The 13,710-nt window shown below is 36.2% G+C and overlaps 1 protein-coding gene across 2 annotated transcripts in view; it reads right to left on the reverse strand.

The window, feature by feature from the left end:
* Positions 1-1,661: 1,661 nt before the first annotated feature.
* Positions 1,662-13,710, reverse strand: part of LOC107751731 (serine palmitoyltransferase 2-like) — a 24,960-nt gene continuing 12,911 nt past the window's right edge. For both annotated transcript variants that reach the window (XM_016567483.1, XM_016567482.1), the window contains 3 exons: positions 4,883-5,018; positions 3,519-3,648; positions 1,662-1,870 (listed from right to left, as the gene is read on the reverse strand). In XM_016567483.1, the coding sequence (XP_016422969.1) occupies positions 1,751-1,870; positions 3,519-3,648; positions 4,883-5,018 (386 nt within the window). In that variant the 3' untranslated portion in view covers positions 1,662-1,750. The remainder of the gene's footprint in view (positions 1,871-3,518; positions 3,649-4,882; positions 5,019-13,710) is intronic.

Here is a 13,710-nt window from a genome sequence, read left to right on the forward strand (position 1 = left end):
CTTGAGAGAGAGCAAACTTATTAGTTATTCATGCCATTGCACTCATACACTAATAAGTCACTATTAAAATAGTTTTCAGAGGTTGCATGTCACGAAATAGATCATCTACCAATTAAAACTGGCTGAAAATTTACTCCCCCCTCAGGCCATCCAAGATGGAGATTAGTTTTATTTCTTCATCGGAACAGATTTGGAGAAATTTTGCATTAAATCAATTGCTCCCCAATGGATCATCTGCAGTGAATGGGTGCCGTCAGAACGAGAATCCAAACAGCCGATAAAAACATCACAGTAATCCACAAGCAATCCACACAACTTCAGTCCATCAATAATGCCTTGCGGATCGAAAAACTGCATGTTTGTAATATATTCATCAATAAGATGTTTTAACTTCAAATGGCTGCTTCCAGCTAAAATATACGTCTTCTATCCATAATATTGCTTTCAATATTTCAAAAATATTGAAAAATATGCACAGATCAAGCAGCTTTGAAGCAAAATCAATCCAAAACAGTTCTAAACAAATATGTTGGTGGATTTTGATGTGAGAGGACAACAGGGAATGGACTTTTACACTGGAGGTTATTATGGATAGAGGACTCGTATTTTAGCTGGAAGTGATGGTTTAAAGATAAAATGGCTTGATTGATTTCTTACAAACACACCGCTTTTCACTTCATAAGACATTAATTGATGGACTGGATTCATGTGGATTACTTGTGGATTACTGTGATGTTTTTATCAGCTGTTTGGACTCTCATTCTGACGGCACCCATTCACTGCAGAGGATCCATTAGTGAGCAGGTGATATGCTACATTACATCAAATCGATAAAAAAAAAAAAAAAACTCATCTACATCTTGGAAGGCCTGACAGCGAGTAAACTTTTTGGAAATGTTCATTTTTGGGTGAATGATTCTTTTAAAGTTGCAGTTTCTACAAGGTTTTGGAATGCTACCGCACAACTTGCGCTGCAGCTTTGGAGATAATGCATATAATCAGCATCCATGTTTCCTCAGAGGTGAAAATTTGATAAGTATGCATGGTTTCTACCTAGACTTCCCTCAGACACAACCAACTTCACCCTCCACGACTGGTATCGCGATGAAAAAATAAATATCCTGGTAACATAACAAAAACCATAGCCAGATTGAAGTAAGACACCAGAGCTGGCCGCAAGTCAAAATCTGTGGAAACAACAACAACTAGAGAGCCAAGTTGTGGAGGTTTTGGAGTTTGATTTATGTAACACAGTGAATGTAATGACAATGCAATAAGAAGAACCTGTAATTCCTTTCATGGGTCAGGATCCTCGGAATTATGGGTTCGCTAGTCTGTTCTCACTTACTAGAGAAAAAAAAAGTCTCAATGGTTTTTGTACACAAAAACGGTTTTGAAGGCTGCAGTGACATATGGCTTTAGCAAGTACACAAGCAGCTCAAAGCCTCCTGTGGCTGGCAGAGAAAAATCTAAATATTTATTTCCCTAAACGAATGCCACAACGAGTTAAAAACAGACCCCAAACCTCACGTCAAAACGAAACTGAGGTGACAAATGCAATAGAGGAAACGGGGAAGTGTCAAAAGAAAGCATTTCTTTTTTTAAAAGCATCAGTGTTTGGTCGTTGGATGTATTAAAATAAAGATGATATACCCAAGTTAAAAAAAAGATCTATTTATTAAGTGGTTCATTGCTTCCTTTTGGAGAGCAGAAGATGAGCAGTGCACATTTGGTTCAGATAGGAAGTATGTCACTCTTTGTTCTCCTCATATGTGGTCTCGTCAAAGGGCCGGTCCAGCGAGGGAAGAACTTTGTGCCGCGAATACTTCAGCTGCAGCAGATCGCCTACTTCACTGATCACATCCAGCGCCTGAAAACAATCAGCATGCTCCATTACTTTCCTGGTTACACATGTAAGTCATAACATGCTAATGCTGAGAAGCAGCTGCCACCTACCATGCAGTACTTTAAAAGTTTGATATAATACAGTCATGGCAATGCTAGTTGAATTATTTATACTGCAATTGATTCCATGCAGATTTCTGGTTCAAGTTTCCATGAAATGCACAAAATGTCAATTATTAATGTCAACTTGTTAATTTTTCAAAGAAATGTAAGACTATATGCACTAGGGCGGATCAATCTATTCAATATTCACACTGTAAAAAAATGCAATTAGATTTGGTAAGTTCAATGAACTGATTTAAAACTTTGATTCAATGAATCATTTGAATCATCACTTAAAAATGTTCATCTAAGTCTCTGCTTGACATCTGTCATATATTACAATGTTTCAGCCAAAAAATGCTGATCAATACAATTAATTTCGTGAACATAAATAAAACAATTGGGTATTAATACTATAAAGTCATTTAAATATTCTTCTGTGTGTTCATTTGTTAAAAAAACTGTGTTAATACTTTAAAATTAGATTTGTACCACTTTTACTTATTACTAGATTTTACTATTTGCATTAAACATTAAATCAACTTGTCAAAAATGTCTGTTTGGTTGAAATGATAGTTTCTCTGATTTTAAATGAAAGTAAAATACATAAACTAAAACGCATTAAAATAAAATAATACAGGACAAATACATAAATCAAGATATATACTAAAAAATTTTTTTTTTTAAATCACCAAAAGGCTAAAAAATACATCATGACAATTTTTTCCAGCCCCAAAAACCTGTCAAGCCCCAGAAAATACAAGAAAATATGTCAGAAGGACACAGAATAAAATTAAATAAAATATGACAAAAAAATAATACTAATCAAGATATATACTAAATAATCATCAAAAGGTGATAAAAAAATATATTGTGATATATATTTCCATTAAACTGTCCAGCCCTAAACCCTTTAAACTTTTGTTATGCACTTTGTACAATCTTAGCCATTCAGCAATGGAAGCAATGCAAGAAAATATGTCAGAAGGACACTGAAAAATGTGTTGACGTGATAACTGGTCACATCAAAGTGCACAGTGTTTTCTTAAGCACGGGGAGGGGGGCTGACGGCCGGTGTGCTTTTCACCATAGTTAAATCAAAGTGTCCTTGGGGAGGCAGATTAAGATGCTCTTTGATCTGCTGCCAGTGCAGACCCCTGTAGCAAGAGCTGCTTATGTAAACCCTCAGTCGAGACCTGCATTAATTTACAGCGCAGGACAGTTTGAGAAGGAGCCTGGAATTCTTTAGACTGTTATTATTTTCAAACATAAAAGTTTTATCAAGTTTGAGATACTGTATTTCAGAAGATTGATGGACAGGGGTTTTGAACGTGAGACGACAGACATTTCTGGTCTAATTCCTGTTGAAAGATATCCTTCTTGAAATGTAAAGCACATATCAACTGTATGTCATCAAAGCTCATAGTTTTTTCCATTAAGTCAACATATTCCATTGTAAACACTAAAATTTATGGCACGAGAAACAAAGTCTAGTAAAAAGGGTACAATGCTGCTTTGAAGTGATGTAAATTACTGGATGTACTCGCTGTGGCGAGAAAACGAGTAGTTACCCTGTCCAGCATTTCCTTGGTGTGGGCCGCAGAGATACAGAAGCGGGCTCTGGACTCTATGATCGGCGTGGCTGGGAAGCCCACCACCACTACTCCAATATTTCTCTTCAACATCTCCCGACCAAACGCCCTGGAAACACAGACACAGCCTCATCAATTTTCAAGAAGTTCTTTCCAAACTAAGCTTTCCATTATGCGCTTGTTTTTGTTCTATTATGAGGCACTATTAAGAAACTATTATTAGTGTAATCCATTTGGATTTATTTGGACGTTTATAGACCTGAACCTTGTTAAACAAGACATTTTTCTTCAAGAATATTACTTCACCTACAAATGGAAATTCAGTCATTATTTATTCACCCTCATGTCATTTTAAACTAGTATGCGGTTAAAATAAAAATTGAAATAGTTTTTTTTGGTAATTGAAATAAGGGTGAAATAAAATAAAATATTAGATTAAAAAAAAAAACTTTAAAAATACAGCAAACATTTGAAATGTTGTCCTGGTATCTAACTGAAACCAAGTTTTTGAAACTTGAAATTAAATTTAAATTTAAATTAATTAGAGCTATGAGAATTTAAAAAAAAAATGAAATGACAAAAGCACAGAAAATACTAAAACTTTAACTAAAACTAAATGCTGTTTTTGCTACAGAAAATGTAAACCAGAGACACTTTTAACAACTTGCTCTTATAATTGTGAGTCGCAAATCTTAAAATTAGTCTAAAAAGTGCATTAAAATTATAATGAAAACTGAAAATATAAAAATATAAGCCAATACAAAATATTAATAAATCCTAAAATGGTATATAAATAATACTAAAATAACACTGGAACACAAAGGGAGAATGTTGAAGAGGATGAATAAAGTACTAGCAAAATAGTGCATACGACTTCTGCACTATATTCTTTGTCTTTGGAAGTTTGAGGAACAGACTTAAATTCAAATCATTGACTCCGTTCAAATCATACATTTCATTTGATTTTCAGAGCTGCATACTGAGTTGCATGAATACGTTACTTAAATTTTGGCTTGTTCCTCACACAAAGCTATCATGAGGCTTTGAAACACTTGGAATATAGTGCATAAGCTGTACACGCTTATTACAAAAATTTATTATGATTGTACAAGCTTTTTAGAACTTGACAGATGTCACTACATAATATGTACTGCCATTTTTGGAATACATGGAGTCAGAAATCATTTAGATTTGCTCATTTTGTGTTTCATTGAACAAAGTACCTGAACATGTTTTTTTTGTTTTGTTTTTTTTTCCAAGGGATTTTTGTGTACTTTAATATGTAGGATATTAGTATGTATTAGTATACTGAGAGATTGAAAAAAGAGAGAAAAAAGACTAACCCGATTTTGGCGGGCATGTAGAGCATCATGGGTACCACAGGTGAGTCATTGTTGCCATAGATGATGAATCCCATCTCCCGCAGTCTCCTACGGAAATAGACTGTGTTTTCAGCCAACCGCTGGATACGTGAACGGCCTGAAACCGAGAAACACACCCAAACCATTAAGCTGAAGTTTTCAGAAAAAAAAAAAAAAAGAAGTGATTCTGTCATCTGGCACTCCGCATCTTTTTCCACAGCCTTTCATGCGATCAGACAATTAAAATTCACCAAGCCACAAAACTCATTACTTCAGATACTAGGAAAGTCGACCACCTGAGCTATAAACTTTATACTTAAGCCTGCACGATCGCTAGATCTGAAACTGTTCAAGAAGAAATAGTTAATACCTGCTGATTTTTATATCACATTTTAACTTTCCCCCGTGATATCACCAAGGCACATGCCCTTTGTACACAGAAAAAAAAGTATCAGATGTTTACTTTCTATGCATCCAAAGTGCTTTTTATCACAATTCAGATCCATCAAAGCTTGACGTCTAATGGCAGAAAGATTTTAATCAGCTGGATAAACAAAACCCTGGTGCTGCAGGTTACAGAACCCTGCAACAATCCTCTGCGTGATTGGTGCGGAAGAAGAATACAGTAATGAGAATTATACTGCAAACAATCTTCCAGCATGGTTCCAATAAGCCTGACAAACACAGGAAAATTAGTGTCTTGATTTTTCAACGGCTCCCTCTGGAAGCAGGACGTATGTTCCCTGGGGGAGGATTGCTTAGCGATCCACGTCAATGGAGCTCTTAAAACACTTAGTCCACCGCAGTGATCTGAGAGCCACGCTAAAGGTCTTACATTTCTGAAAGCCTCGGTTCTGCTTCGTCAAACATTCCATGCATGCTAAAAGCTTGAACAGAGGAATTTCCTGCTCTGTGACAATGTTTCACCTCGGTGTCATCCAGACGCCAAAAATCTTGCCGTGCATGTAGGGTGACACAACTACAAGGTCCCGAAAAGTCGCTGTGCTGTTATGACTTAACATTTTGTCTGGCCTTGTAATATTCTGCTTTTTAGTGGTTTTGAAAAACAAGGGTTATAAAGAAAGAAGGGATCTCAAGGTTGAACAATTCGGTCTGGTCTATATGACGGGGCTATTGAGGTTCCATCTGATGAGCCCTTGTGAAAGGAGGCTTGCCTGGCTGTGAAACTGGACTCCTTCCTCAATCCCCCAATGTAAATTGGCCACTGACAGATAATGTAGGTTCCACAAGTCATGACCGGGTCAGCCGCTCTGTAGTAAGGAAATTAAGCCTGGCCAATGTGTAACGTTAAACACAATGGAAGCCCAGTTACCTGATTGGTGATTCCCATTGGTTCCTTGCCCAAATAATGTAGCGCTACGAACTACGGCAGTGGTTCTCAAAAAGTTCAGATCAAATCTTTTAGAACCACCTGGTTCATCATGTTCATCATTTATCCACCCTCATGTCATTTTAAACCTTTTGTGGAACACCAAAGAAGACATTTGGAGAATATTTCAACTGTTTTTGTCCATACAATGTAAGTCATTGGGATCCACTGGACAACAATGACTTTCATTGTATGGGCAAGAAAACACATTTCAAAACATTTTATTTTGTGTTCCACAGAAGATTAATGTCATTAATATCCTATTTTGGGTCATATCAATCAATATTCCTGTAGACTGGATAAATCATGCAGCTGTGAGAGCCTCATCAGTCAAACACATTATTTTATAAACCATTTGAAATATTGCAATTCAAGTAAAAAAAAAAAAAGTTCAATAAATAAAAGCATACAGTACCGTTCAAAAGTTTGGGGTCAGTAAGATTTGTAAAATACTATTTTAATATAGGAAGGATACATTTAATTGATAAAAAAACCCAGTAAAGACATTTCTAATTCACAAAAGATTTCTATGTCAATTTTTTAAATTAAATTTTAATTAAAGAATCCTGTAAAAATCTAACAGTTTCCACAAAAATATTAAGCAGCTCAACTGTTTTCAACATTTATAATTATATGAAATGTTTTACCAAAGCACAAAATCAGCATATTAGAATTATTTCAGAAGGGTCATGTGACACTGAAGACTGGAGCAATGGCTGCTGAAAATTAAGCTTTGCCAACACAGGAATACATTACAAATGACATTTTAAAATATATTAAAATACAAAGTTGAATTGTTGTAATATTTCAATATAATTACTGTATTTTGTATTTTTAATCAAATAAATGCAGCCTTGGTGAGCATAAAATACTTATTTCAAAAACATTTATTTTTTTCTACTGACTCCAAACTTTTGAATTGCAGTGTATATTTATAAATTTAGTCAATGTTATACTTTATTCTTTCTGTTTAGAAGCTCTTAAACGTCTCAGTCTAGTTTCATTTTAGAAATGATGCCCAAATTGAGCATAAAGATGCTTTAAAAATGCAATCAGATATTTAACACGAAACGAAAACAAAATGGTTTCAAATTAAATTTATATTTCATTACATAATAGTGCACATTCCAACAGCAACTTCAAGAAGCTGAATCACTCAGGAAGACAGAGTTAAATCATGGCTATTATGTTTGACAGCCCTTACAACAGAGGAACCTGTAGAGATTCTAATGAACACCTAAAGAGAACTGATCAGCTACAGTATGCAAACAGCTCAGGTGAACAACTCGATGAAAATGAGCATCTGAAAGCAATAGCCATTAATGGAAGTGCAAGCTCCCCAACATTGGGCCATTGAGATAGCGAATAAGGGCCATAGGGCTTTGGGGGAGGGCGAGTGCACCGAGGTGGAGCTCGAGTCTCCAAAGTAAATCTTTCTGGGGTACCTTTTCAACAGCTAGTTTCACAACGCACACCCCCGCTAACTTCTTCCAGACCCAAAGCTGGAGGATCTGGAGCAAGAGAGGCAGCGAAAGGGACCAAAAGAGCTTCCAGATGTGGGGACTGTTTCCCTTTTTTGAAAGGCCAGTTCCTCCTCACTTCCTTTCATCTGAAGGGAGGAGATAAGTAAAAGCACCAGGAGTTGAGGGTGGCTGACGTGCTGAAAGCCTCCTCGCCCCTTACGAGGACCTCTCTGGAGAAGGGCAACAGGAAGCAAAGCAGCTCCTTCCAGGCTCAAATCTGTGGCCTCAATCATTCATGTGCTGCAATGGTGCTCACTAGGCTAGCAGCTGTCCTGATGCTTAAGTCCAAGTCAGTGGAAAGTAAACGGGGATTTTACACCTGCTTACAGGTTGATTCATTTCACAGCTATCCACATTCACTCCTCTCATCAGTAGCATCACTTTTCCTGTGAATTCAAGAGACGTTTCACATTGACACTACCATTCAAAAGTTTGGGGTCAGTAAGATTTTCTTTTTTTTAAGAAATTTAAACTTTTATTCAGCAAGTATGCATTAAAGCGATTAAAGGTGACGGTAAATACATTCATAATGTTACAGAATATTTCTATTTCAAATAAATGCTGTTCTTTTTAACTTTCTATTCATTAAAGAATTCAGAAAAAAATCTATCCAACTTTCCACAAAAATAATAAGCAGCACAACTGTTTTTAACATTAATAACAATAAGAAATGTTTATAGAGCACCAAATCAGCCTATTAGAATCTTTTCTGAAGGATCATGTGACACTGAAAATTCAGCTTTGCCATCACAGGGATAAGTTAGATTTTTAAAATAAAAAATAAAAAAATAGCATGTTACAATATTACTGATTTTACCATATTTTTGATCAAATAAATGCAGCCTTGGTGAGATTAAGACACTTCTTTCATAAACATTAACATAAAAAAAAAAAATTCTTAATGACACCAAATTCTTAAACGGCCATGTATATCTTATTCAAAAACATAATTACTTGCTTTACATGCAGGATTTTTAATTACATGTAATTTATTTAAATCAAAATTTAAAGTCCAACAACAAATGGTTAACATTATTGCACTACTTTTCTCTGTTGTGCTGTGTTTGGCACATATACTGTACATGTATTTGTATTTTTACTCACTCACTGCAAAAATTAGATACTCGCATGAGTAAGTGAAAGTTATGTGCAGGGAAAAAAAACCTCTCAAGCGCATTAAACACAAGCACCCAGCATAACAACTGTCATGAAACTGTTTATGAGCATCCTTGAAGCATTAAAAATGTTCTCTTTTGCTCTGTGACCATCCTGTAATTTCCCTCCCCCCCATAGAAATTGATTTTTTCGCTACTGCAAAGTGAAAGTACTGATAGAGTTTCAATGGGCGCCATGCAAAGGTCACAGACCAGTTTAGGCGCAATATTGACTTTCATGCTGATAAAAATAAGGCTGTGAGGGAAAAGACTTACAGTCTTTATAGTGGCATGCACTGGTTAAAGGTCCTAGATCCTTTAATTTTCACAACTTCAACTTTTTTATCTACTGAAAGCTTTTTTCGGTAAGACGTGTAGTCAGCGGAATATTCAGCATGAAATAACAGTACAATTCACTGAACTGAATGTATGTTTATCCTTCACAGCCTGGTGCTACTCTGACTAATGTTTATAAATCAATAATGAAATTCATTGTTGATTATTTTCATTAACAATTAGATGTTGCAGCTCTAGTCATCGATGGATGCTAGTTAGGGTATGTCTGTTGGTTTGAAATACTTGCACAACAATGGAAGTGTCAAAGAAACAGAAGCACATCACAACATCTGGAATAACAATCCATTACCCTGCTCTAAGGGAGGTGTGGGTAAACACATTCATACACCTAAAACGTGTATCTGCCCTCTCTCACAGAGCAAGTCAACACCTCGAGACAAAGATGAATGTCCAGTGTTTGTCAAGTCCGCCTGTTTGCAACCAGGCTTAACAATGAGATCAGGTATGCTCATCACCACACATTACAGCAAGATAAAAATGTCAACTTGGGTAACCACTGTGATTTACGAGGCGAAATCTTTCAAATTCACACATTTTTTGCGCATTTTCCTCTGAGAATGAGCAAGGCCAGAAATATTTCTTATCTGCATGTTTGTGTGGGGACGCCAGGAATTTTGGATGGTTTGAAAGCCAGATCTGATTGAAAGAAAACTTTATTTCCATTCAGGCCAAGGACAAGTCGGACTGTGAAATCACTAGACTGTGAAAGCATCTGCATCTGTATTCAGAAACAATAAATGAATTGAAAATGTACGGCAAACCAGGGCAAGCCTCATTGAACTGAAAAAAAAAAAAAAAATGAAGTAAGTTTTTAATTGGCTTGTTTTCCAGTAAAAATGTCTAAAAATCCTTAAAAGAAGATAATATTTTATGCACTGTTGCTTCAAGTAATTTTAAGAGTTGTTTTAATAGACTGCATTTTGAATATGTGTTTTTGTCTTTCGGCACTGACAGACTTTTTCGCTTGTTTTAAATGGTTTATACTTAAAAAAAGAAAATTAAAACAAAAAGTGAAAAAGTTGCTTTTCACCTAAACTGATCTTGTTTCAAAGATTATTAGATATTTTAACTGAAAAATATGGAATAACTAGAAAATATTTTGCATATGGAGGACAAATGCAAACGAATCACAGATTAAATAAACAATATATAATGAAATGAACTGTACATAATAGTCATCCTGATGATGAAATCAGCTACCCAAATACAGTGAATCTCCATCCAAAACAAACTTGAAATAAGTACTGTAGGTTTCAAATTGCCTTCAAGAACTATTGAAATATTGCATAAGCTGGAGAAGTGGGACTGAAATCTTTGTTTTGACACAATAGAAATGAAATGACACATTATGAAAGAATATAAATTGTAACCCTGGCAGCAAATGAGTGCTGGAGGCAATTTGTTCACACTGAAGTCACATGTCAGATTAATACATTGCTGCAGGCTTCAAATCAAACATGTGGGTAAAACCGAGCAGATCAAGTGTAGCTGGAGTGGGATGCAAAAAGCGAGAATGAAAGGACCAAAGAAAGCAGGGAGGAATAGTTTTCAGTTCCCATGAGGATACACAGGATGTCTCCCAGTTGACCTTTGCTTGATTAGTTTTCTTTGTACATCAACCCCCAACAAACCCACACAAACACTGATTGTTCAGGTCCACCTTTGTTCTCACTCTTAGATGCTCCAATATCAGTTAATCTACAATAAATGTCATCGGTTAATCAGTAATCTGTTATTACTGCATGCACCTACAAAGCCCCAAATGCATTCACACAGCAATTCTTTGCCGTTCTAGATAAATAATGAATTTATTAAAGAGAAGGGTGTACATGTGAAGAATGTATTATGAATGACTGCTTTTTGGTTCGAAGCAATAAGCAAATTCCCCACAAAAAATCCAGAATTAGTAACATTTTTGGATCTGGCGCCCAAGATGGCTGCCTCATGCGTTTGGGCAACAAGAGGTGATTCCTGTAATCTGATAAGAATATTTTTTTTAAACAACCATCCACTTGAGCTTCTGAAGTTTAGTTTTCTTACGTACTAAGCTGGAACAGTCTGGAACATCCTTTTTGAAAATGGTAGAAAAGGAACCCATATTGAAGTATTCTATGGAATTCCTGAAGAGTCTCAAGCAATCAGCTCCTCCACCAAGCCCTCGGCTAAGAAAGATCTTATATAATGAAGGACTTGCATGGGCACCAACTAGGAAAAGAGGATGCAGAGGGGGTAAGAAAATGTTGCATAAAATTAAGACAATTGTTGGCAGAAGACTCGGTCACAAAACATAATGCTTGTTTGGACTGAGAAACAGGGATAAATTTGAATCCAGTTTGATTAAAGTCAAAGTAGAGCACAAAAGGCCAACTAATTATGCTATGTTACCAACTCTTTTGATGACGAACCCTAGATCTCTTGTAAACAAGAATTAATGAGTTTCAAGCCATTTTGATGGAAAATCATGTGGATGTAGCTGCAATTTCAGAGACTTGGTTTACCCCCCACATGCCTGAGGATTTCTTGGGTATTGATGGATACACTTTATTTTCTAAATGTCGAACCCCACGTCATCAAAGAAAGTGTCCCATCTTATCCTTTAACCTGTATTAGTGTTCCCGATCATCTTGAATGTATGTGGGTGAAGGTGAGACCGTCGAGACTTCCATGGCATATATCTGCTATTGCTGTGTGTGTAGTGTATTCACCGCCACAATCATTATATCAGGACAAACTCATCGAGCACTTAATAGCTTCATCTGATCTGCTTCGTACTAAGTATCCAGATATTGGCCTCATCATACTTGGAGATTTTAATCATCTCAGAGTCCAGGATATCTGCTTGGATAATAAACTTTGCCAGGTTGTCCAGAATAACACTAGAGGTGATGCGATTCTTGACATGATCATCACTAATATGAAATCAGTGTACAAGAAACCTGAAATAGACCCTATGCAGTTTGGTAGTCGACAGAATCATTCCACAACACACAATCTGGTTAGCCTGATGGATTTTGTGTATAAGGCCTGCGAAGAACCAGGTTCAGTGTGCACATTAGTCACAACTGATTTTGCCAAGGCTTTTGATGCTGTAGACCATACAGTAGCAGTGAAGTGCCTCCTGGATCTTGGAGTGAGACCTAGCCTCATTCCATGGATTTGTAATTTTATGTCTAATCGTTATTAGCCAATTCCCAATTCCCTATATGTTTTAGACTTTTAAACGATTACAGACTTTAAAATAACTTTTTTATGATGCATTTCATTAATTTCTTTCTTTTTTTTTTATTTTTGTATTTTATATGAAGTAAATTGGTATTGACATTTTATTGTAACAGCAAAATAATTCAGTGTCCCCTAATGACAAACGTCCTTGGGTACCTGTAATGATGCTAAAAAGTCAATAAATCAATAAAATGCAATAATGTAAAATAACGGAGGGTAATATGATCAAGCTCATATTTTTAAATGTATATAAATATATACACACACAGTGGAGATCAAAATTAGAGAACAATCTATAAATACTTAATCTTGTTAATCTTCACTGTTCAAAATTTGAAGGAATATTAGCTGTAGGTATACCACTGTTCTACTAACATGTTTGACAAAATATCCAAGGCATTTCAACAAAAACCTTTATTTTGTTGAAAACACATTGATCAAAATTAGAGAACAGTAACCACTGTAGCAAGAAAGAAGATTACAACTAAAATTTTGGAGGGTCACAGCTGTCAGAAATTAGTAGGAAGTGTAGAGGCCCTGGCTTTGAATGACTTCAGCACATCTGCGGCCGCAGGACATCATTCGTTTCTCAGACTGCGCTGGTGTGATTTTGGTCCACTCTTCTTCCACTTTCTTCCATAGTTCGGTAACTGTAGTGAGTTTCTTAGCCATAACTTCGTCACCAAGGATTTTCAAGAGATTTTCAATCAGGTTTAGATCAGGACTCTGGCCCAACCATTTCATTATTTCAATGTTCTTAGATTCAAGGTACTGCTTTACCAATTTTGTAGTGTGAAAGACGGCATTGTCTTGCATGCTTGCAGGGAAGGAACTGCATGTTGCCGAAGGAGGTTCTGATTTTGCATTCACCCTGCCTTATAGCTCTATAAGAGGCCCAACTCCTGCTGCACAAAACATCCCCCAAAGCATGACACTTCCTCCTCCACCTTTCATTCACTGACTTCTTTACGCACTTGGGCTTCAGTCTTTCCCCAATTTGACGCTGAACAAAATGTTTCCCACCAGACCCAAATAAATTAAACTTGCTCTCATCACTAAAGTGATTAAACGTCTCTTAAACGTGACAGACCCTTACCCTGTTCAGAGCTGAACTGGCAAGCAATTCCAGCTGCAGTGTTGAACCGATTCCTCATTGAGAGTCTC

Source organism: Sinocyclocheilus rhinocerous, unplaced genomic scaffold, assembly GCF_001515625.1.
Source record: "Sinocyclocheilus rhinocerous isolate Xijiao unplaced genomic scaffold, SAMN03320098_v1.1 scaffold993, whole genome shotgun sequence".
In the NCBI taxonomy this organism is placed as follows: domain Eukaryota; kingdom Metazoa; phylum Chordata; class Actinopteri; order Cypriniformes; family Cyprinidae; genus Sinocyclocheilus; species Sinocyclocheilus rhinocerous.